This window comes from Parambassis ranga, chromosome 9 (assembly GCF_900634625.1).
Source record: "Parambassis ranga chromosome 9, fParRan2.1, whole genome shotgun sequence".
In the NCBI taxonomy this organism is placed as follows: domain Eukaryota; kingdom Metazoa; phylum Chordata; class Actinopteri; family Ambassidae; genus Parambassis; species Parambassis ranga.
The window spans coordinates 9,633,328-9,659,639 of NC_041030.1; the positions used below are offsets into that span (position 1 = coordinate 9,633,328).

General features: G+C 42.1%; 2 protein-coding genes across 2 annotated transcripts; one reads left to right on the forward strand and one right to left on the reverse strand.

Annotated features, from left to right (window-relative positions):
• Positions 1–15,750: 15,750 nt before the first annotated feature.
• Positions 15,751–21,770, reverse strand: arrdc3a (arrestin domain containing 3a). The gene is made up of 8 exons (XM_028413486.1): positions 21,237–21,770; positions 19,439–19,520; positions 19,194–19,341; positions 18,979–19,081; positions 18,592–18,848; positions 17,895–18,051; positions 17,661–17,803; positions 15,751–17,568 (listed from the first exon to the last, which is right to left on the reverse strand). Exons 1-8 carry the CDS (start codon positions 21,514–21,516, stop codon positions 17,500–17,502), a joined length of 1,239 nt encoding a protein of 412 aa, XP_028269287.1. The 5' UTR covers positions 21,517–21,770; the 3' UTR covers positions 15,751–17,499.
• Positions 21,771–23,104: 1,334 nt separating this feature from the next.
• On the forward strand, positions 23,105–26,295 carry arsk (arylsulfatase family, member K). Its single transcript, XM_028414502.1, has 8 exons — positions 23,105–23,320; positions 23,425–23,554; positions 23,625–23,784; positions 24,611–24,893; positions 24,978–25,149; positions 25,292–25,516; positions 25,597–25,809; positions 25,886–26,295. Exons 1-8 carry the CDS (start codon positions 23,213–23,215, stop codon positions 26,158–26,160), a joined length of 1,566 nt encoding a protein of 521 aa, XP_028270303.1. The 5' UTR covers positions 23,105–23,212; the 3' UTR covers positions 26,161–26,295.
• The last annotated feature ends 17 nt before the right edge of the window (positions 26,296–26,312 follow it).

Consider the following 26,312-nt stretch of genomic DNA (forward strand, 5'->3'; position numbering starts at 1 on the left):
CACCGTTAGCACGACTTCTGCTGAGGATGAAAATTGTGTAACACTGTTAATAAATAATGTACCATATATTTTACATGTGGAAGTGCCGATTTCACTTTTACAGTTCATGTCCTGTCAGTTAAGTGGAGGGTACAGTGTGTGTGAGGGTTATGTAAGTGTCTCAATGCGGGGGTCACACCCTCACATGGTAAAGTTTGTCAATGATCAGGAATTTCACAAACTGGTCTCACAGCTAGGACGGGTCTGCAGAGAGCAAGGAATGTGAAAATGAGACCCTCTAAAGAATGCTGGAGTGAAGAGAATATTGCACATACAGTGAAAATTGACTAATATTTGCCGTTAAGTCACATTTTAATCTATTTCAAATATGCAAATTATTCTCTGCACTGAATCAGTGGGTGTAAAAGTACAAGCAAATATTTCACTTCACCTTTGCAGCTTTGAACTTCTTGGAATCTGCCGTCTACCCGACCCCTGACTGCCCTTTAACCTCAGCCCTCCATCATCTCAGCTTCTGAATTTGGTTGGTGGCAGCTTGTTACTTTTATTGCTTAGGAAAGTTCAAGAATGTTAGGTTTGAAAGGAAGAAACAAAGAAAAAAGCAATAGACACAGACTGAAGTTGAGGGACCAGACAGCCATTCCTCTTACTGGTGCCACTGAAGGAGCTCCTTGCTCATTATTGCTATTCTCTCAGGTTCATGGAGGATGGCTGAGGTCAGGGTATCAGCAGATAATGAGAGCGCTGCACCAGCAAGAGGTGAGTGTGCAACTTCTGACACTAAGGGACCAGCTAAAAAAATGTCCCTACACTAATGGCATCTCATTCCTGCAGGCAAATGGTGATGACACTGCTATGGGGATTATTTTCTTTTTTTTTTTCTAAAGGTTCTTATGCTCTGGCATCTATAAAATAAATGGATCCCCCTGTTGCAGCTCGGTTTTTATGTCCTCTGTCCTCCCCTGATACTTTTCCAGGGAAAAGCAGCAAGCCATTTCTTCCCACAGTGGAGGGTGGAGATGTACTCTAGTACTCCTCTGCAATGAAGAATTGAAACGCAACAGGTGTGAGTTTGTCTGTCCTTTGTATATCTTTGAGGCCATTCCTTCAACCATCAGTGGGAGTCTCTCCTCTGGAACAAGGAAAACATTTCTCTTACTAGGAGTAATGGCTTCATACAACATAAGAACACATCACAGTTCAATGGCAAAGGTCCTGAATTTGCAGCCTGTTATCATGGCGATATTTCCACTATCCAGTATACAAAAACATAGAAAGTAATGTTGACTGACCTTCAGTCAGAGCTTAGCTAATTGCTCCATCAGTTTGCTCAGTGCATGTCATGTTTTAGAGCATAATTTAACATGTGCTCTTGTACTACAATCAGTTAATAATTTCATCGGCTAATAAATGACATACAATAGGCCACATTGTGTGCCTATAACCTTACACAGCTTTCAGCATGGTTTTCACCAAATTAAGATTTAAGATTAATTCACTAATTAACTTTGAGACATGGTGTCTTCACAGGCTGTGTGGGTTAGTTATTGTCCCCAGCCTTATTCAAAGGGAGACTTCCATCATCTTTATGGTTGTGAATATTATGCTGTATGCGTTTCATGGGTCTCAGCCTGTAACATTTTTCAGATCATTAATAAAAGTGTTGAATTGATCTAAATGACCTGTGTTAGCCGTAGGAGGATTGTAATTAAACAGCTCAAAGCAAACAGCTTTGTGTCCCAACCCACCAGCCTCGGTCCCATGGACACCAAGCTGCAGGCAAACATGTTTATGTTGGAGTCCTTGCTCTCTTCTCACCCGTGAGCCCCCTCTGTCTGTCTGTCTGTCCCCAGGGGAAACGACATAGATAAAGCTGCAGACGACCAGGCAACAGCTGATTCACCAATTGCTCACAGTCAGTGTGTATGCATGCTCCCATGATGACTCTGCATTTCTAGCTTCCAGTGACTCACCACATCCTCATAGCGAGGTCACACCGCGGGCATTTATCTCGAACTTCCTGAAAAAGAAAAGAGAGACAGAGAGAGAGATTTAGGAGGTGAGGTTACACCACCAAACAATATAATTGTGTTTATTTATATACATACAATGACTACTAAAGTGTATTATGATGACAATGCTCTTCAGGATTACGTCAATTTTTTAAAATTCAAAGCAAAGGGTGTGAATTTCTGCAACATGATAAGGCCACTTTTTACCCTCTTTTCTCTTCAGCATAATAAATGTAACAATTCCACCCCTAGGCTCTGAATATATGTAGAGTTTATGTGACTACAAACTACTCAGGCTTTTCATTGGAACTAGTAACACCCCATCTCAGGCAACAATTGAACAGTGACCCAGTTCCACACAAGGCTGGCTGTCTTTGTTGTCAAATCAATACACCCAGACAATGAGTCAAGAGTCACCATGGTGCTGAGGGGCGGGTAAGAGAAACTGGCAGACACGCAACCTAAATCTGTGCAGCCCTGTTTTTCTGTTTTCTCATCTTCTTAATTCTCTCAAGAGATCAGTGTGATCTTATCCTTATAGTCCAGCAGCAGGACTCCCTGAAGACTTTCCCTGAAAGCTTCACCAATTTGTCTTATTATAGTGTCTGTGAGCTGAAAGTCCCACAGAGTAGCAGATTGTAGCTAATCACTTTAAGCATCCTTCCCTAAAAGTATATTGCTGGTGTAATTTGATCAACCAATAAGCCCAGTGTGACGTCTGTCGGATAATCAATAACTTGCTTAAAGGTAATGTGAAGGGTGTGGAAGGTGATTACAAACTTTATACACACCGAGGAGTTAACAAATGACGCAGATGTCATTACTTGCATCATGAAAAAATATGTAACCCAAACTCCTTCAGCTCTCTTTGTGCCACAGAGATGATACTGCTGAGCACACACTGCTGTCTGCACCATTCGCCTGTTGTTCATATACAGATGATTTGCACCGCTGGTAAGCATTTGTGAATCTGTGTGTTACGCACATAGCGCTTGTACTCCCACCACATTCCCCATGCTCCTATCAAAAACAGGTAGGACACACCGACTCAGCAGAGGCTTCAATCACGTACGAGGAGAGCAGACAGGGCGACTCATATAAAGCTGAAAAGAAAACATGTTTAAGTGAGACTGCTCAGGACAGGTTGCTTTTGTGCATGTGTTTGCATGTGTTTAAGCTATCGGCATGTATTCACTTCTCTGTGGAAGGAAATAAAAAGCTCAGTGAGGATGGGATGCAAATATATAACTTACATCAGTGTGATGTGTGCGTGTGAGCGTGCGTGCAAGAACATATTGGCCCTCATTAAGATGGCAAATGATGACCTTTTCTATAATGAGATCGGCGCGTGTTTCTCTCTCTACATTACGACAAGCCAACTTGTCATCTAGCGTCAATTACATGGCACTCATCCCCCACTACACTGGTGTTTCTGACCTCACCCACTACTCCTAGAGGGTATCTGGTGGCCCCAGCAGTGCCAGCAGTGTCACACTGCCTAAAGACCTGAGAACACTTTTATTCTTGGGCATCTAGATGAACGACTTCGGCTTTCTACAGCCAAAGACTTAATGAAATCTGTTTTTTTACACACCATCTATAAAGAATGTATAAATTATGAACCAGTTGCCTCGATTTAAACTCTTGGAAATGACTATGACCTGGATGAATGAGAGCATTCACAGAAAACCTGTGCAAACAGATTTGTGTCAAAACCTAGACGAAGACGAAAATCTTTGGTCACTTTTGGTCACAGGCAGCATTAGCTTAAGCTGAATTGACTTGTTTGTTGGATGCCAGCCGTGTTTCTTAGGGGTCTGAAAGCTGACACCCGGGTCAAACTCTTTCCATCCTCTGACTCCAATAGTCAGATTTGCAGCTCAGAGCACAGGAGCAAACACAGGAGTGTCTTCTGACATAGACGGCACGATGTCTGTCATTGTTTCTTTGTGCATATTCAAGTGCACGCAGTGTTGTAGCTGCAGGCTGGAGCGGCTCTACAAAATGTGATTCTGCTGATGTGAAAGGCAACACTGTCATTGGTGGCACTGTGTAAAACCAGGGCGGTCTGTAGCCAGACGGAGCACACATATCATGTCTGCAAATAACACTCAGCCTTGTTCTCACTATGCTGTCTAGTTGGCATGAAAAGTAGGTGGTCTCCTAGGTGGCATGTGTTGCTTATCAGTGTGTACTTTAACATATGAGTTTGTTTGTTGTGAGGGAATGCTCATGTTTGTGCTTGTTTATGTGCATGTAAAAGTCAAAATGCCCTCAGCTCATGCTTGTGTGTGTGTGTGTGTGTGCTGGTACTGTATGCACGTATGTGTTTTCATGTAAGTCGACCCTGCTGGTTGCTATATATAATATATACATATAACCTCTCCAGCGGCCTGAAATAGTTGTCACGTTTTGAACATATGTTACAAATGTCAGTGATAATTTAGATGAAAATGCTTTATGGGATTGAATCCCTGTGTACTGGCCTGCATGTTTATGATACAGTGAAGCAGATTCTTGACAGGCCCTGATAAAGCATTTGAGAGTCACCAGCTATCTGTGGCGGTTAGGCTGATCCTCCTTCCTCCAGTCCAGCAGGCTCAGACCAGTTCTTACTTATCACTCACAAATGTCATTTGCTGTGGCAGCTTGATACATGTAAGAAAGCAATGTTGATGTTCCTTGGCTTCCTCTGTGGAAACATTGCAGCTTCTTATGACCATCACCATTATAGTATCATGTTTACCAGTTTCAGGAGTCTTTTAAAGATGGCGTACAACACACCTGATACAAGCAACCTAAATCACTAAGCTGTTAATTTCCTCTCAGCTCAGGCCTGCATTCAGAGGATATAAGGATAAATTGCCCTGCCATGCAAATGTTGTTTTTCTTGATTGAAGAGCACTCTCTGACCTCAGCGGTTCTTTATAAATGACACAATAAATGGAAATGTGGCTCGCCAAGCTGGGAGACAACACTTAGAGCAGTTCTTTTATCATCTGCAGACACACCTAACAGATATCGAACTGCTGGGAAGCTAGAAAAAAGCAAACGTTGGAAGGAAGTAGGGTGAACGTTGTTCAGTGAAGAGATATAGAGGAAAACCTGCTGTGACCTCATTGAAGACTAATGTGACCTTTTACCAACCAGAGGAAATGACACATCAGGGAGACGAAGTCATCATGTCACAGTGTGTGTACGTGTGTTTTAACCAGACTCAGCTGGTTTGATCCGGCAGTTCTTGTGTAGCAGCAACACAGGATGAGGCCGGTCTGGTCACGCTCTGACTGCATGCAAGAACAATATCAGTTATTGTTGTGTGTCGGTGATGAAATGTCAGATGCAAGGCAGGCAGGGCGGGGCATGAGGGATGCTGACTGACCAAAACAATAGAGTTACTGTGATGGGCGCTGGAAAAGGCCTTATCAGAGCAGAAATTTAATTTTAACCTTAATTAGGTTTTTTGACTTTTCTCTTCCAACATCTGCATTTAACAACTGAGGACTGAGAAAGAACAACAGATGATGTGTCCTGATCTTTCAAACAAATTGCCCACATCATTAATTACTGCTGTGAACATCTTTACCAGGAGGTTTTATGTTAATGTGATCTTTTTATACACTGCGTGCCTCGTCAGTCATCAGGTGCAGACAGCCACCTGTTGTTTCAGATCACTGGTGTGAAGAACAGGAGGGAACTCCAGGACAAACGGTTATTCTGCTTCTTTATTGGAGTCAACATGTATTGACTTTCCACAACACACAATAAGATAGGAGACTTAATATTCACAGTTATAAGCTGGTTCAGGTGGGAGTTTGTTGTTTTACTGTTTTCATTTGTTATCCTTCTTGATGGTTCTCTGCTGTTTTTTTTCTTGTTTACCTTTTTATTTTCCGTGAGAGACATTTGTTTCTTGTCACCTGCTTCAACTGGATTTCATCTGTTTTGAAAATGAACATTTTGTTTCTGAAAATGAATATTTAAAAATACTATTAATGTTTCCATTTGCATGCAGACATGCAAAAACAACCTGGGAAACATGTTTGCAGAAGGTGTCGGCATCTTTTTGAGTTTCAGTGTTCGCATAATCAAAACCCTCTTTATAGCCCAGTCTTACATGGATGTCTGTCCCTTTCAGACTATTGGCTACATGGGTTTGTGTAAAACACAGAGCTTGACTGTAAGCGGTGGTTTAAAAACTCCATTTATTCTGATCACATATGTCTCAATAAAAGGAGATGTCTCATGCTGCATGTCACTTCACACGAAGCTTTGAGGCTACACAAACAGCTTTAAATGAAGCCTCAGGATTATTTCATGCCACTCACCTTTAGAAAAAGCTTTACGAGCACTGACTTTTTCACAGTCTCACATTATTATACTCTCAAGTGTGCTGGTTTAGAGCAGCTAGCGGATAACTTCTTACAAGGTGTGTAGAAATAGGTGCAACACTTCATAAATTATCCATATCACACATTCCCTTTGTACGATTTGCTCCAAGAAGGAAGCTGGGCAGAGGCTGAGCGTACGGGCCGGAGTGAGCAGAGAGTAAACTGCTCAGAGGATGATTGTACTCGTGTGTCAGACATTCCTCTGTGTCTGCTCAGCTCACAGTGACGATGAATCCAGCTCTCTGCACCACTCGCTGCTGCAGCTCCCTTCGTTTGGAGGGAAAAGAGATTTAGCTGCCAAAAACTGACTCAGTTAGATGAAATGAGAGGGACCTTTTAGTCTTTTTTTTTACACTGGGCGGCCGCTGCAGATGATTAAAATGAGTCACAGAACTAGTGCAGACCAGACTACACTGCCCTAAAATGACCTTAATGAGTGTGTGTGTGTGTGTGTGTGTGTGTAATACTGAGAATAAGAAAACTAGGGGATTTTAGAGAAATGTGGCATAGATCACAAGGTTTGATAGATCAGAAAATAGTAAACTCATAGTCCTGACAGAAGATTCATCCATGCTCCAAGTGATAATGTGAATCACATAATCGGACTGAGCTCAGTCACACCGCTACCTCTTCCCCAAAATGAAGAAGGAGCTCAGTGGTCGACATCTTTAGTGATTATGACATCATCATAGCATTCATCATATCCATGATCCAATGCTTAAGTGTCTAAATGCAGTAGGTGACAATGTCAAAAAATTCTATTTTCTTATCAGTCACCACTGACACTGATGGACATTTTTTTTATGCACTAGGATTTACAGTGGTGACTTGTCATGGGTCATTTTCTGTTGTGTAATAGCAGTCTGCTAAACTGATCCCAATCCCATCAACATTTCAACAGCACTCACTCTGTTAGGATTTATATCTTCGGTTGCTTTCACCAAATTGTCATTTGGACTTAACTAAAAAGCGTTGCTAAGCAACAGTTGAGACATAAGTTGTGATGAGGTTTAGACTTGTGTTTGTGACTTGTTTAGCCACCTGGTATTTGGTATCCATTATCCTGGATTCAGCTTAATAGAGATGCCAGCTGGAGCGACGAACAATGTTTGTTTACATGTCAGTCTAAACCTAAAGAGCAAATGCAGGCATGGGGAAATCCCAGCCAAGTCCAGAATGGTTCAGGCTCAACAACTTGAGCTGGAGATAAGAAATTCAAGTCTTTTTTTGATCATGCGTTCCATTAAATATCTGGCTTCTTAAAAAGCAGTATGACTTAAACACACAGTAGCGTCATCGTCCTTGCAGAAGAAAGTCACTAGATCCTCCTAACAAAAGTGTAATTGAAGAAATACTAGAGAGTTTAATTTTCCAATTTAAATCTTATCTCCATGACGACACAGCAAAGCGGAACATTTACTGTAGATACGATCTAAAGGCTGCTGAAACGTCCTCTCTCATCTCTCTGTCCTTTAGGCTTTTGTCAGTTCTTTGCAACGTTTCTGCTGCTGACTTGTGTTTGTCAGCTCATGTGCTCAACAGCAGCCCTATGTGACCTACAGTATTTTGAGCAAGGCCAAAGACATTTCTTTATGAGTTTCTCCTCACCATAAAGATAGGTTAAGTCTTGACATTGAGATGCCAGAGTTAAAGGTTACACATGAGTATAAACTCAGAATAGCAGGGCAGTGTTCTCCCTCCAGCACTTCAGCTTCCTTGGAAACATTTACTCAGCAAATTTACAACAGCGCAGAGAGCATGGTGGGACTTAGGTGTCAGGATGTTGCATGCCAAACTGACATTCTTTTATTAGAAAAAACAATTTTACTGCCTTTCTCTGTAAGCTCACCCCTTGTGGACTTGTAAACATCCATAGTTTCTCCTCTGATGCTGCACAGCTCGCCCTGTTTTACAGCTTGGATAAGGCCTCCGTGCTATTTTGGAAGTTACAGGGCTATCACCTAGAGGGTGTTAAACAGAGGGATGTAGGTTAGCATGGAAGGGCCAAGTAATGTTTGGAACTAACTGTGCACAACAATACGAAACCATGGCCTAGAAACCATGGAGGCTACATGAAGTGACAAGTCATGTTTACTGTAAATCAAGAGATCCTGAAGTGTGAAGTGTATGTATAAAAGCAAACTACTGGCAGAAAGGAGGGAAAAACTGACACTGATCAGGTTATTTTTAAGCAGAAGGTGGCCTCATTTTGAGCTTTTTTGCTTAACAGGCGAGATTATAGAGGACACCGTATAATTTTCCTGGAAAGAATGTGCATCCAGCAGGGAGGAGGGAGCGACCAGACGAACAGAGAAGTGGCAGAGGTGCCTGGAAGGGCAGACAGGGGGTGAGAGAGTTTGAACTGACTAGATGAAGGATAGGGAAGAAGTGTCAGATTGGATGTTTTGGGGAGGCAGAGGGGTGAAATAACAGCGAGCAATGACTGGAAGGCTTGGACACGCTTCCAACCAGACAGCCTGCCCTCTGTGGGGCCCCGCTGCACCTGTTGTTTTTCAGAAGTAAGACACACAGAGGGGTGGTGAGGACAGAGAGGGATGTCTCTGCTCCCTGTGACTCAGGAGAATCTGAGCAGGCATGGGGAGGGAGAGTTAAAGCTGAGCAGGGACTTTGCAAAAGATCCAAAGGGGGAGGGGTTGCAGGGAGAGGGGGGGCTATGCTATGAGTCAGCCGTGGCTAAAAAAGGAAGCTGAGCGACTTCCACTGGGGACTGGCGGAGTAAAAAAAGACAAGTATTGAAACAGCACTCCTCAGCTCGGGCCTCTCATCCCCTTGAAACAGAACATAAGGTGACCAAGGACTTTGGGGAGGGAGGTGCATTAAAAAAACACACACATCAAGTTTCACCTTGAAAAATTATGCTCTACTTGGAGTCACACCTTTAGACATGTTTTATATACCATGAATAGACTACATAGCAAACAACTAAATCACCCAAGATCTCAGTTTCCATGAGCTGTTGACATTACTGTCTCGGCCCATCAGTCTGTTCTCCCAGCTTCACTACTGACTGACTGACTGACTGACTGACTGCACTGATTGAGATGACAGGTTCTCTATTAAAAGCAGCCATTTGTAATATAAATACATAAAGTAACTTCTTGTTGTCATGATGTGCTGTGATGTTACCACTGTGTGTTTATATGTGTGCCATAATGTATATAGACATATAGATATCAGCTTGTTGTGGTTTATTTTAAGTCCAGCATGGGCCTTCAGCCTCTTGCCAACATTTTGCTTCCTGACACACACACACACACACACCTACCGACACCAAAGACTGGAGGCCAAACTGAGATTTCCATATTATATTGCAGGTGATTTGTTGGATGATTTTCTATACTAGACACAAATAGTTTCTCTGACGTCCCTGTGTAATAAACATCATGCAGCGCTACTTCATCATCCCTTGTTGAAAGGAGCACACTAGCTGATTTAATGGTTTGACTTGTCACTACTCCATCCAGTAAAATTGTGGTACAGTCTTGGGCTAGCTGGTTAGCATGCTCACCATATTTCCTCACTTTATAAATTAATGATTTGAACATTAATATTTTTTACAGTAACACCTGTCCAAATTGCTCCTCTATGCAACATTTACAGAGACATATAATCAGTTACCAGGATATTAACTGCAAACATTTCAGCGTCTTTTAAAAGGCTACAGCTGCACTTCACCCCCTCCTCACTCAGAGCCAAACCCTTAGTGACATAACAGAGGAGCTAGAGTGTCACTGGTGGTCTCCCACTCCCCTCCACATGTTCTCAGAATAGAGCACAGACCATAGTGCATCGCTCACCGTGGTGAAGATGTGCAGTCATTTGAATTGCAACGTATAAACCTTCACTTTATGTTGTGTGGTACATTTGGAACATAGCGACGTGATGGCGAATGTCAGGCTGACTTTGTTTTTCTCCTTGTCATCAAACTTTCAGATGTAGTTATGATAAGAAATTCCATCTCATCTGAATTTAAATGCATCTCATGAGATGGGACTTCAAATTCAAACTGTATAGGGTGAACAGATGCCCAAATACCACAGATGACAAATAAAAAAAAAAAAGTGATAGAGAGAAGGGATTGAGTAAGCATGTGTAATCTGTCAAAAATGAACTCTGGATGACTTTTTGCTTCCCTCTGTGGTCCAGCTCTGACAGGGTTTTCAAAGTATGTAAAGTATTATACTGCTGGCTGTGATGAAGTTATAAACTGATAAGCATGGCTGACATCCTTTCTGTTCATCAGCATTGCTATAATCCCAATGCAGCCTGAATAACAGATATTGAACTGACAATGTTCTCCTGTTCCTCTTTGTTGTTGTATGACTCTGGACTCTGGACTCTAGGTATATTTGACAGATGTGAGCTGAAGTGTATTTATGGATTGCAACGGCCTCATTTAAGTTCACACCTTATCTCTTCTTTGTTGCACAATTTCAAATGGCACATCAGAAAAGGCTCTACCTCAAACTGCTTCTATTTTGACGTGTTGTTGCCTGTTGCTCGTTCACTTGTGGGAGTGAGGAGAGGTGCAAACCTCAGGACGTCTCCTTGCAGTAGGTCTTGAACTTGTGTTGCTGCGTAAGAGTTGCAAACATGCCAGTGGAGTGTAATGGAGTGCAGTGTCTTATGTGTGTGTGAGTGAAGGGTAGCTGGAGGTGGAATGCTGACCATGCAGGGACTTTGGTATGGCAGGGATGGGAGTCCTGGCATGGGAACATAGCAGACTGTCACTCTAGCTATCGTGTATCTGTCTATACTAAACATGGAGATCCACAACAGCTAATACAGCTCCACTGAGGACATTTAAGAAGATTTTCAATTAGCACCATCATCACAGATTATACTGTGTATGCCTGTGTATCAAGGCAACAGATTGTTCCAGAACTTTCTTGAAACAAAAGTACAATTTTGACAGAAAACACATCAGCGAGGTGAGGACAGACTCTGGAGACGTGAGGCTGAGATTAGAAGAGGAATCTGACATCTGTCCTCAGGGTTTATGTGCAGCAGCTGCTGCTGACATACATGCACTGCACCAATATCTATTTAGTTTGTGTTTTTCTATTTTGATGGTAGAGTATGTGCACATGCATCAACAAAAAGTCTCCACGGTTGATCTTAGAGAGCGACTGAAAGAAACTGAAGGGTGCTGCATGATGTCATGGTAAGTCCAATGTGATGCATTCAGTCAGGGTAAACAACATGTTCCCAGCAAGGTCGAAAAACAGCTTTCAGGGACAGAGAAGCCTCTGCTGTCAGCCTCTTCCTGCAGAAGTGCCTCAAACTGGAACCGCTGAGCTGCCAGGAAAGTTCATGAAAAACGGTCTTTAGAGGAAAAATAAAAAATCACTCCTCCTTTTACCTCAAAGCAGTCAGCTCTGCCTCTGCTTCTTTCTGTTAGAAAACTAATGAAATATGTGAAGAGCTGGCTGCAGTGCTGCTCTGCTGTGTGTGTGAATGGGGTTGATTGAAAAAGTCTATGACTAAATGCTTCCTGTCATACTTTCATAGCTACAGGATGCATCACCCAAACTCATTACAGATCCTTTAAAACTTTAAAACACAATTAGATTATCCAGTAATGACAGTTGTGTTAGCAAATTGAAAAAAAAAGTTTTTGTTCACATGCGAACTGTTAATCTTCTGAATTTAGAGATTAATACTTAGCATATTGCTCAGTATTGTATTTGATGAGAAGAGTGCCTATTTTAGCTGCTCTTTCAAAGGATTCTCCATTTTTCAATAAAGGGCGAGTGAGTTAAATTGTGGGTGGTGAAATATATAGTGGGGGTGCAATGGTTAGCGGCTGTCACCTGACAGCAAGAAGGGTCCTGGTTCGATTATGACTGGGGCCTTTCTGTGTGGAGTTTGCACGTTCTTCCTGTGCCTGTGTGGGTTTTCTCCAGGTTGTTTGGTTAAGTGGTGACTCTAAATTGTCTGTAGGTGTGAATATGAGTGGTTGTTTGTCTGTGTATGTTTCCCTGTGTTCGACTGGTGACCTGTCCAGGGTATACCCCGCTGGGATAGGCTCCAGCCCCCCGTGACCCTGTACTGCAGGACAAAGCGGGTTCAGAGGATGGACGAATGAAAACTTTTCCTTGTAAAAGATGTTTTTTGGGGGGAGTATTTCCTCATAGTTACCGTACACTTGTTTTATGCACTCATTTGTTAATTGTGTTACTGGTCAATATGAATAAGTGTCTTTCATGCATGGTCAATATGAATAAAGTTGACTTGACTGTGAAGAATGTTTGTTAATGATCACTAAACAGCAGCTGGATCAGTCACTTTTTAGCTACAGAGGTCAGACTGTATTCTCTAATAGCTAAATAAGGAAGGTAATGTTTTCAGGAAATGGTAACCAGTGTGCCCAAGTTCAGGGAAACTATGTTGGGTTAGAATAACAATCACACATCTTTGTTCATTCAGTACTGGGATACGTTTGCTTTTGTAAAACAGCACCAACAGAACACAGACTAATTTGTTCAAACCATTTGCGAATCAGAACATTTTCAGAGCTGTAGTAATATTGTGTGTTCTTTTGTTTTGAGGGACGTGTGGGTTCCCATAACTGCAACACTCACTGCCTCGGAGATGTGTGTGCACTTCTATTATGTCACAGTGATGATGTGGCACTGGCAAGCAAGCGTACGGGGGCCTCAGTCCCACCCTTCCCATCCATGCTAAACGTGCCTGGTCACACCAAGCTGCGGAGAACCTCTGGATCACCGGGGCTTCTGGGTAGTGGGATTAGCTGGTGAGAGGAAACAGCTGAGGCCTGTGTAGCGTCAGCACTTGCTAATCAACACTCCCACCGCACACACATGCATGCACACCACCACAGCACCTCTGTGCTCTCCCTCAATAATCCCCCCCTCCTTTTTTTGTCAATCGACAGAGGTCAGACACCCACAAAGGCCAGGGCCCACAAAAGTCAAAAGGGGGCGAGGGGTGGGTATTGAGGGGTAGGAGGAGTGCTTGGTCAAAGCTGACGGAGCTGCTGAGTCATCACTGAACCTGACTTCAACTGATAAAAAAAAGTTGATTAGCTGTCACTTTGCATTCAACATGTCAGCTTCATAGGCCTCTTACATCACATAAGGCATTTATGTTCAGTTATGCAATGAAAATGACTTCTATGCTTCTTACAATCTGTGTATTTGTTCCAATATGAGATTCACATCCGGCATGATTGAATTTGCTGAGCTCATTTGTGCACACATGCATGTAGTTTGTAAAAAAATCAATCCGTTTAAAACCAGTTTGACGTAATACATGTCAATACACTACTCAGTGAAATTGATTGACCATGCATGAAAGACACTTTTGAACATTATAAATAGGTCATGTGTAGACAGACTATCACCAGAAAGAGAGCAGACCTATTTAAAAAGCTGCAACCTATGCAGGTTAAATATTTACCTCAGCTTGGAACAATCAATGTTAAGGACAACTGCAAACACAACTTTGGAAAGACTTGACACATTACTGCAAACAAGACCAGAATAAAAAAAGAAGACTTATAATATGATATAACATCATTCTGTGATCCATTTTCCAGCCAGCCCCATGCATCATTCAGCATGGGTCAATAATGTGTTTTTACAATTTGGCTGCAGATCACTTGGCCTGCAGCCATCCACTCATATAATGTTTCACTCAAGAGGGGTTCTGTGGGTCAACTGTGCAAGCGCAAAACTAATTTCTACTAATCTGGCACTTCATATCCACCTAAATCTGAGGGATTTTACTTAATCAATTGAACCAAATAAAGTTTGTAATTTATGGTGAAAAAATGCTGAGAAAGTCCAGAATCTGTCTTATTTACTGACTAATTTGCAAGAGAATGCCACCACTAATATGATGCTTTTGTCTTTCTTTCTTTCTTTCTTTCTTTCTTTCTTTCAGGAAGCCTAGGTGCTGTACCTCAAACCACCTCTAGAGGCAGTGTTGGTCCAGTTTTTGTTGATAATCTGTGTCCGGCTGAGCTGCAACCTGTGTGCTTCTAACAGCTCCTGTGACCCATTTACACAGATTTCTGTGAGTAAAGCTGCAGATAGTGATGATGAATCTTTCTGAGCTCATTTTTTTGGTCAAAATTGTTTAAACCAGCTTATATGTGTTGCATTTGACGAGCTGCACAAAAATCCAGATTCACAGTCCTTTAGAACAAAATGTTTATTCAAATCAAAAGGAAGAACTAGACAAAGGGTTAAATCATTCAGAACATAGTATATTCATAGAATATCTATACATCGTCATGATTAACAGACAAAGAGATAAAAAAAAAATGGAGGAAAGAAAATTCAATGAGTAATATTGCACTTTGTTTCTAAAATGTTACAGATCCTATCTCTCCCAGGTTCTTTATTTCTGAACATTTCAGTCCCTGCCTTTATTAGGTCAGGTGTTTAGCTTAGTTTTGACACTGGACTACTCTGAGGCCCATGCAAATGGACAATGGAATTGACCAACCTGAAACAAATAAGCTTATTCATTAGCACGTATAGCTTGATTCAGTTTCCCTAAGATATAATCCAAACATGTATGACATGAGTCTACCATGGAGGAAAAAGTGGTTTGTCTGAGATCCCATGTAACCTAAATGTTTCTTTACAGGAAGGGAGGCACAGGGAAGAGGGTGCTGATCAACAGCTGCGACCCCCCAAGCCTAATGGGGAGGAAGGGAGGGAGGGGGATCAGAAAGACCTACTCAACTAGGCTGCTTGTTAAACTAGCAAGCAACCGGTATCAATGCCCAGAAATACATGGAAAAGAAAACCCTCTCCAGCTCTCCAAAAAAGAAAAAAACACAATCAACAGGCCTGTCCAACATGACTTTTTCGTTTTCTTTTAACAACGCTTGCTTTAAAGGACTTTTTCTCTTCCCTTTTTGTCCTTTTTGAATAAACATAGAAAGGTCTTAAAACATACAGGATGTTCACAAACACAATAAAACAAAGGAGTTTGCGCAGACGCTGAAAAAAATGAAGGATCACGATCAGGTCTTTTTTTCTATGTCAAGGCCACGGAGATAAGATCACTTTAATAATATGCAGTTCGTCGATTACTGTCAGAAGCTGTATGTTTAGTTGCCAGCTGGATCTGGATAAAGAGCGTGCACACACTCAACACTACAAACTCGTGTTAGCTACATGTATAAATGTAAACTTAAAAGAAAAGTTACTAACTCTTAAAAAGACTGAATAATGCTTTAACGTCCTACACAACGCTGCTTTGCTGAAAAATCCTCTGTGCCATGGTTAGTACCGAATGCTTTTCCTCCAGACCTTCACCAACGAATGCTGTATTTTTATTTATTATCATTTTTTTATCAAAAAGTGCTGCTTATTTTTCCTCCTGACTATGTCAAACCTCTGTTACAGCTTGGCCTTGTTGTCTTGTATGAGTTTGAAAACCAATGTATTACTCATATCAATCTACTACAGCTACTACTTGTTTGGACCAAGCTGAACAGAGGTTTAGCAACGTCCCCAGATTCTCATCTGAGCTGGGTTTGCTTCTTTAAAGCAGAAGCAGAGTCATTCCTCCTCCTTTTTTTTTAATAACAAGCATTCTGGCTTCACGGGTCTGGTAAAACTTTTAACTGTTGGTTGGATGAAGCAGCAGGACAAAAAGGGAATGTGATTCATCTCAGAAAGCTGCCTTTCTTCTCTGAAGGTCTGTTCTCTTGTTTTGGTAATTTTTTTTAAAGAAAAATCTTCATTACTATTAAACAGTGCAATTAAAAAAAACCTAACATTTTTGTTTTCTCTTTTTTTTCCCAAACCATTTGGCAAGTGAGAAGACCACCTGAGACAGTGCTTTTTGGGCAGTTATGCAAGCCTGGCTTGCCCTGAGATCAGGAGTAGAGGGGCTGCAGGCAATTAGGGTGAGTCCCTCTACAATGTACCACCCTCTGTTACACGCAAAAGTCACACTCACGCAAGTTTCTTGTCAGCTATTATTTTCAGTGGCAAATGCAGGTCTGCAACCCTCCTAGTCCAAATCCAGAGCAACCTAAAACTAAAAGCTAAAAGCTATTCTATGAGTGGAGCTAAATACAAGAACAAATTAACATAACTAAACTTAGCAAAAGGGAAACCACACTGGGATCCAAGCTGAGGAGGCAACATAAAAAAAAGAAAAAGAGAGAGCTTCCAGGTGGAGATAGTGTGTGCTGCAGTTGTCGTAAAAGTTCTAGTTGTTATTAGTCGGAAACATCATAAAGAGAAAACGAAAAAAAAACAGCTTTAACAAATTCAGTGCATTGTTCTTTTACTTTCAGTCTTTTTTTTGTTGTTTTTCGAAAATCAAATCCTGTTCTCAAAGTTATGCAGATGATAGTTTTAAAAGTTAAGCCTGCAGTCTCTTAGTCTGGCGCATCGCAAGGCCGAAAGCAAACTATTAGTGATTTTTTTTTTTCAACAGAGCCACACAACTCAAGTAAAAGAATAAATGTGCAAAACAAAATCCCAAATGAGGCAGGAGGACCTAGTCTTTGCTCTGTTGTTGCTGCTGAAAGCTTTCATTCATATAGACTACGGTGGTTAGAGCGTTGCTGTTGTTACTTTTCTCTCTTCGTCCCATTTTGTTACGGTGATTCTGCTGATGTCTGGACATGAGGAGTCCTGCCCTTTGTGTGAGGAGCCATGTCCGTATATGTGCCACAGGTACAGCAGAATAGAGCATGATGAGGAGCTTGGCAGGCTGAGCCTTGGTGATTCTTCCACGTCATCACCGGGGCTCCCGCTTACTAGTGGGGGTTAATTTTCAGACAGACTGAATAGGTGTTCATCTGCACATATCCCACCCTCTCAGCAGGAAGGAAGTGACACCCCCAAACTAGTGGCTCCTGTTTCTCTCACTGAGGGAAGGCAGGAACAGATTATCCAATCCAACTCAACAGTGAGTAACGTCTTTGTTGGTTGATTGGATACTTTTGTTTTTTTTCTCTTGATGTCAACAGCACTGTGTGAATGCTGTCATCTGAGAAAAATGATCAAAGCTGAGCCGTGCAGGCAGGTTCCTTTGAGTTTCCCCGAGTCAGTAAGGGGAATTTTTAAGGGATCCCCTCAGCGTGATGGACAGGCATCGAGCCTGCGCTCCTCTGTACGGCTGGCGTGATCTGGGTTAGGATCGATCTGGAGAGGAGGAAAGAGGAAAGGATTATTTTTATGTAAAGCTGTGATAGAATGAAAAATGAACAAAAGCTTAGCTCTAGATTCGTGTTTACCTCAGAGTACAGGGGAGGAGGCTGGAAGCGGAACTCGTGAATATAGGCAAAGAGGGGTCCGTCCAGCTCCTCTCTGGCTGCTGGGACATCCAGGCTGCTCTGCCTCTGCTCTTCTGTCACAATTTCTGCATAGCTTGGAGGAGCTGCGAAAGATGATTAAAACCACATTTCAGCAACCTTGTAAATAATCAACTTTGTATTTTACTCAAAAACATCCATCATATCCCAACCTACCTTCAGGCCTCTCAGGCAGACCCATGCCCAGCCAGCTCATGCTGCACTGGCTGCTGACACTGGAGGTGCGGGAGCCAAATGGGTGGAGGGGGATGGTTCCGATGACCAGGGGCAGGTCCAGGGACAGGTTTATTGCCCCAGGTATGTCCACATATACCTGAACACAGACACCAAAAGCAGTTTAGAACATGCAAGTCTGTCAGTGGGGCTGATCAGTCAGCACAAAATCAAACAGGCTTTTTAATCCCCTGCTACACCATCCAGGCCTGTGTGGGTTACGCATTAGTGTTACAATATGTGGGTTAATGTCTTGAGTTCAGTTGCTTATGCAAAGCAGACCTTTCGCCTGGTGTCTGTTCACAGAGTAAAGAGGTCATGAACACCCTCAAGGCAGGTGTTGCACAGATATTTTGGGCTAATGCTCTTAGCAGCATGTGGAGATAACACCTGGTGCAATCCAAGGTGCAGATTTGCAATGTCAGCTGAGTCAGCCAGGTCCTTTACCAGGAGAGATAGTGGCTTACTAGGAAATATTGATTCTGCACTGACAGTGTCACATAATAATAATAATAAGGTGATAAGAGGGACATTAATGCAGAAATACTCATGTTTCCTATACCAGTAATATCAGGACAATCATAGGTTTTGGTAGTAAACAAAACAAAGGCATTGTGTTTTCAGACAGTGAGACACTCACCATGAGAGAGTACTCCACTCTGATGATGCTGCAGTCCAGGATGGAGGGTGAAACAGGCGGGATCTTTAGCATCTTGCCGCTCCAGGTCTCTGTTTTACCCGAGGACAGAGACTCCCCTCGCAGGTTGGCCACCAGCTGCTTGACCTCCTTCATCTTCCCTTTGGCATAGAAGGTCTGAGTCTGGTAGATGGCTGCTTTTGGCACCACCATGCGGGATGAGCAGTTCTCGATCTCAGCAAAAATCTGGATCGACTCTCCTGGAGAGTTAAAGAAGTGAAACGGAAGTCAGCTCAAGCAGGTTTTATCCAGTGTGTAATTACTAATCAATGCTGCAATCTGTAGGATGTGATACTTGTATTGACACATCAGTCATTCACTTTTTCTCACCTGGGGTGTATCCCTTCCTTTCAATTTTGGCACTTAGGGAAATAGGACCTGAGGTACAGAACCAACAGCAAAGGGTTTTGTCTTTTGTGCCGGCCTGCGGTGACTGAAGAGAAAAACAAAAACATGAATTACTAAAAACTCAACACTACAGCAATATTCTCAGGTTACACCGTCTGTTTTTCAGGCCTAAGAAGGGCAGCTTCACATAAGCTTACCAGCAATAATGGAGTGTTGATGTCAATGTGCTCAAAGACTGTGAATTCCTTCTTGGTCTTCATGGGCAGGAGCCATGGCCTGTGGAGTTCTGCCTTTACCCAGTAGCGCACACTGCCATGCTTCCCTTCAAAAGAGGTAGCCAGAGGTCTACAAAGAAGAAAGACACACAAAAAAAACAAACATTATTATAATTCTGGTTAAAATGCTACTAAAAGCTGAATCAGAATCAGGTTTAGAGACTCACGTCTGCGGAAGCTCGAGGCTGAATGCATACTCATGTCTTCCTGAATGGATAGTGGTTAGTCCTTCCTCAGAGTTGTCATCGTCTGAAAAACAAGGAGGACAATATTCCAAACACATGTATACCATACCTGAGAAAAATGCTCTACGAAGGCATCTGAAAGTCATATCAAAAAACACAGGGTGGGGGAGACAAAAGAGAATAAACGCATTTTACTGTCATTATCTGTCTGTAATATATTGATGTATTGAGAGATGAGAAACAGATGGACACTAAAGAAGTTGGAGGTGCCAGAAACTGACTGTGCTTTGAATGTAGGAACAAAGAACTACATCTCATTTAGGCATATATATATATATATATATATATATATATATATATATATATATATATATATATATATATATATATATATATATATATATATATATATATATGCCATTATGGGGCAATAATTTAAATGATAGGAAACTGTCTCAACAACCACTGGTTTGTTCTTTGTTTAATAATTTAAAAGAAGAAAAATAAATGTCGTTTTCACAAGGAGGGGGAGGCAGGGTGGCTCATAAAATATTGCAAATGTATATTAAATATTATCATTCACAACATATTTAAAGAGCTCATTTATAATAGGTGGGTAAACAGGCCGGCTGCGCTGCTGCATCTGCCAGCTCAGCACTCCCTTCCCCTAGCAGCAGCAGCCGTGTGGTAAACAAGTGCGGAGCTGTCAGTCAAACGGCAGACTCCAGCAGGAGGAGACCGGCCTAAACCGGTGCGAGCAGCTTCCCACAGCCGCTCTGCCCTCATTACGCATTCACTGTGCGACGCCGCAGCCACTACTACAAGCCGTGGATGCACTTGAGGAGATTACAGACCAGCAGCCACAGACAGCAGTAGACATGTTTCTACCGTTTTAAACACTTGGCTCGCACAAATTGCTGACTATATTGCGAAAATGATGTCTGCTTTCATTGAGAAAAGTACATTTTACGCACAGATATACCCAAACGGAGACGCACAAAAGCGCTGCTCTTTTTACCCCTTAAATCTCTTTAATCCTTATTTTCTATCGGATTTTTGCATATATATTGTGACTTTAACTGTGTATGCGTCCAAACCATCATATAATCTTACAGCTATGTGTCGAGAAATCAGTAGAAGATTCAAAGAAGAGGAAGAATGCATAAAAAACTACTCGCGTTGCTTCTTATTCAAACTGCAGGTACTTCCATCGACTCATATTTTGCTGGTGTTTTTCTTAGTTAAAAAGTTGCAGAATTTTCTGCAAGATAGTGATGTCATTGGCTACACATGAGCACCTCAGCCAATGACGCACCGCAGAAGGAAGAGCCTGCGCTAAAGCTCCGCCCCTCTCGGTCCAGTTTTCTGAACAGGATTGAACCGCTTTGAACAATAGGTGGAAACTTAAGAAAAGCTACAAAGAAACAGCCTATATGATGCGCTTCTGCCTTCAAATCTCTTAACAGAGCTGAAAGTACATCGCTATGCGTCTCAAAAATGAATTTAATTCCAACTTTGTACTTGAAAACCCTCACACAGATGCCTGAGCTGCTGTCATTCATTCTGACACCTTGACACAAACAAGCAAAGATAAAGAGGTACCACTGTCACAAAATGCACATCCCACCACCACAAAACACGTCAGCCTGATGTTAAACTTCGACAACTTTTAAAAGAGACTTCTAATTTGAGTATTTTTGCCATCATACTCTACAGCTGTAGATCTTAGAGCATCTTACAGTGTAGGAAACTTCAGATGAAAAATGAAACATCATCTTACCTCTCTCATGTCCGATCAAAATATCTTTGTGATTTAGATATTCCACTTCTTCTGTGTAGTTTTGCGTGTAGGCAGTGTTGGATCCAGCGTTTCTCGATTCAGTCCAACGAACTTTTGCAAATCCTTTTGCGTGGATTTTGAGAGATTTCACGCGAATTTCTCCGGTGACTTCAATGATCACCCTCCCTGAGACGCAGTCCCCGCTGGAGAAAACGGGAACATTGCTGTCATTGAGACAGTCGTAGCTTACTGTGAAGCTCTTTACCTTTCCTAGCACCATGGTGGAAAGAGACAGGCTACAGAGACCTTGTAGTTATAAAAAAAAGGAGTCTATGAAAAAATAATCTCATAGAAAAACAAAAGATGCAGTTTTTAGACACTGATCAGTATCTCTGCCCTGCAAAAAGCAGTAGGCACGATCAGTGTGTTCTTTGCGAGCAGTTCATTGAGATGTGAGAAGGCTGAATAACAGCAATGGATGCTGTTATCATCTGCCTCTCTGCTTGATGGTCTCCAGTCAAAGACAAGGAAACCCCCGTAGCTCGGCTCACTTTAAGCGACAGGCTGTGTGAAAAACAACCTTGAGCGCATGCGCAGGGCTTCACTGCCCCCTCCTTCCGCCTTCTGGAACAAGGCAGAGAGAGAAGTGTGGCACACAGCCAGATGACAAGTATGGTCAAACAGCTGAAAGACTACACAAAGAAATGTTCACCTCGATAGTTTTATAGTTGAGGTTTTTATAGGTAAATTGTTACATTTATAATATATTTATGATATATTTATTATCGTATCATCCTTGGTTATTTTTTAGATATTTCTTCCAACTTATCTAATTGTTTGCAGGCTGCTCAATGGATGATAATACAATACACACATATATCACTGTTGTTGTATAATACTACACTGATGAGGTAAAGATTCACACATCACCTGCAGCTTCCAACCCAGCATGGACAAACTGTGCACATTCACCTCCAAACTGCTTTACATGTCATCTATGTGCACAAGTAACACAATTAACAGAGCTGCATGTCGCATAATTCCTGCAGCACACATCATGCAGCATTACTGGAGACTCCGTTTGATTCAAGCTGGAAGCAAAGCCAACGAAGACCTCTTGTACTATCATATATCACAGATATTGCTTCTGTGTTGAGATTAGAGTGATCAATGCACATATGGAGGGCTGCTCTCATTGTGTTGAGCTCCCAGTTTGTAGAAAAACAACTCTGATGCTCAAAACGCCACCTTGTGGCCATCACTGTTTCCAATCTGAGCCGCAGGATCACCTGTTGATCATCACTGACATATAACTATTGTTGCTTTCAACAACATTGCATTTTTTAAAAATGTATTTTGTTGTGATTCCTTACTCTATACCATTCTGTATTACAATTTTAGAGCCAAATTCTACACTTTTGCTTTTCTTTATGCACTCCCACAACACATTTCAAAGGGAAACTATATATTCTAAATATAAAGAAGTTCAAACTAAGATAAGATAAGATAATCCTTTATTAGTAATTTTGCTGTGAAACAGACATATTTGTGATATTTAGACAGCATATTGCACATATAGTTTTCAGCTGCGCTTACTACCTGTCTGCACAGATAAATGCTGCCATCTAGTGGGTCTATTTTGTCATTACATGGTATAAAATTACTTCCTGTTTCCCAATCATATTTTTTAATGGTATGTGTTTGTTTGCTATTAGTTTGTAATAATAATGTAATAGGTGTTCATAAACATAAATATTTATATATGTGTAGACGTTCTCCTCTTTTAAGCTATTTTATTTGGAGCTTCGTCATTTTAGGCAACTCTTATTTTGAAAGAGTTACACGGAAGTTATGACGGGTCGGTCAGCAGTTGTAGTTAAAGCGGAACATTTCTTCGCTGTGATGAATCTTATTCAATTCCGACGACAAACTTTTCTTTTACACCCACAAATCACTTGAATTGATGCAAAGTGGCCATGACGATGTTATCGTTAGCTTTAGTTATCATTTTGCATAATTATGGTTTAAGTGTTTGCCAAAATAAAAGCAGACCCAACATTGTGATGGTGATGAGTGATGCATTTGTAAGTATAACTTAAATCCATGTACTAAACCTTCTCGTTTGCTGTGATGTTATGTTGTATTGCTCGGTTTATATCTTTCCCTAATCTTTATGTAACTTTTTTAGGATGGTCGGCTGTCTTTTGATCCAGGCAGCAGAGTTGTACAGCTGCCTTATATAAACTATCTCAGGGAGTTGGGTGCCACCTTTCTTAACGCTTACACCAACTCACCCATCTGCTGCCCTTCAAGAGCAGGTAAGTGGCAGACGTCCATTAAAATACATGTGACATTTATAAATTGTAATGTATCTATTTCTATTCCCAGCAATGTGGAGTGGTCAGTTTGTTCATCTGACTCAGTCATGGAACAATTACAAGTGCTTAGATCCAAATACAACCACATGGATGGATATACTGGAGACAAATGGGTATTATACCAAGATGATGGGCAAGCTCGATTATACCTCAGGGAGCCACTCTGTCAGGTAAGCAGACATCTAAAGTACTGTAAAAGTCTAAATATATATATAGGCCTGGAGAGGAGGGAGCTCTGGGAGTTGGAGGCAAGCAACATCAGCTTCATCATCTATGATGTGCTCCCATCTCCATAAAACCTCCAACAGTGATATAGCTAGGACCCAGCCTGTGCCCTCAGCAACTCTGACTGGATGTAAGGCCAGCCTCACACAGGGTCACCCACCTGGGGGCACAACCAGGTTCTCAAGAGGCTGGCAGCAGCTTGAGAGCAAGATAAACACTAACAACTCCTTGCCCCTGAGAGCAACCAATTCCGACACGGCCCCGACCCTGAAAAAGCCCAACCATCCCCCCTACCGATCCAGACGTTGGACACCTAGCCAAGGCCCAGGACTGGAAGATACTAGTCGACATTGGCCTGCAACTAATCTTTTCACCCGAGACCGCAGCCATCACCCTTAGTCCAGACCTGGTACTCCGGCCCCCTTCTCTGAAGTCTGCGTATATCAAAGAGCTTGCAGTCAGCTCTAGGTCACTGCATAGTCCCGTGGGCTGCGTCATTGTCACATCCAGGCATTTCTCATGATTAGACAGGGGACACAAGCTCAGGTTTAAACACCCTGTAGTTGGCCACCTTTGATGAAGGTGTCTAGTGATGAAAGGCCGAAACACCCCCTGATTCAAAGGTACACTACTGATGATGTGTCCCCAAATGTACATCTCTCCCACATCTGAGATACAGCTCTCACGCCACTCAGAACATCTGTTATTCCACAACAGTGTGAATCATCTTTCACATGTTTTTATTCCACTTCCTTATTTTTTGTTCTACAGTAATCGTGTTGAGGCGTGGACACGAGATGTTCCTTTCCTCCTGAGCCAAGAGGGCCGGCCTGTTTCTCAGCTTGTTGGGAACACGTCCACTGTTAGGATCATGGGAGAAGACTGGAAAAACACAGATAAGGCGACACAGTGGATCCACCAGACAGCTGCATCCTCACATCGGCCCTTTGCTCTTTATCTTGGTCTCAATTTACCTCACCCTTATAAAACTGAGTCCCTGGGGCCCACTGCAGGAGGATCCACCTTTCGTACCTCACCATACTGGCTCAAAAAGGCATGCTTTTTCTGTTGCAGACTTAAACACTCTGATGGTGTTGCAATATATATATAATATTCCTGCATTTTTTCACCTACACAGGTGTCTTCCGAGCTTGTCTCCGTTCCCAAGTGGCTGCCCATGGCTGCCATGCACCCTGTTGACTACTACTCCACCTTTACAAAAAACTGCAGTGGTAATTTCACTGAGGAGGAAATCAAAAACATCCGGGCCTTCTATTATGCCATGTGTGCTGAAGCAGATGCTATGCTGGGTAAGTTGACAACCTATATTTACTAGTGAATGGTGTATATCATATTTACAGTCTAAATTGGACTAATTTAGGTCACACAATAATGTAAAACGTAGGGAAGACCTGCGTCTTCATATATCTCCCACACTCTGTGTCTCTTCAGGTCAGGTGATTTCAGCATTGAGAGAGACTGGCCTGCTTAACAACACTGTTGTGATCTTCACAGCTGACCATGGGGAGCTAGCTATGGAGCACAGACAGTTCTATAAGATGTCAATGTTTGAAGGTAGTTCCCATGTTCCCCTGCTCATCATGGGGCCTGGGTTAAAGTCTGGCCAGCAGGTCAACCAGCTTGTTTCTCTGGTTGATCTCTATCCTACAGTGCTGGGTAAGGAAGCACAGTAAACACAGGGTTAAAAAGACTTTTGTAGACATTAGGTTTATTTTTTGTGTTTGTGTGTTTCGCAGACATTTCTGGTATTTCAGTAGTAGGTAACCTAAGTGGCCACTCCCTCCTTCCTCTGCTGTCAACATCTATGTTTTTCAAGAAGCAACATCCAGACTGGGTACTGAGTGAGTATCATGGTTGTAATGTCAACGCCTCTACGTACATGCTGAGAAGTGGCAGATGGAAATACATCACCTATGCAGATGGCCAGAGTGTCTCCCCACAACTTTTTGGTGAGTCTTGAGACGCTTACGTAAATTATCATGCAAACTATATAAGGCTCAAACTGTTTTTTTTTTCCTCTCTCAGACCTCAAGCTAGACCAGGATGAACTTCACAATGTGGGTGTCAAATATCCTGATGTGCAGGCGTATCTGGATAAGCTGCTGCGTAACATTGTAGACTATCCAAAAGTCTCTGCTCTGGTCCGCTTCTACAATAAGAAAACATTTGGTGCATGGCGCCATGATCTGGGCAGGAACTACAGTCAGGTCATTGCTAACCTCAGGTGGCATGTAGACTGGCAAAGGGACGTGTTGGCCAATGAGAGAGCTATTGACAAGTGGCTCTATGGCACCGTGTGATATTTTTTTATGTTTTAATGAGTTGAAATTGCACTACGTGTATTCATATTACATTGTTTATGTATTTTTAATGTCCAAGTGTCACTTTATCGACCTTGCTCAGTATTGTAAATAAAAAATAAATTTTTAAAATCAGTAAATATTCTTGTACC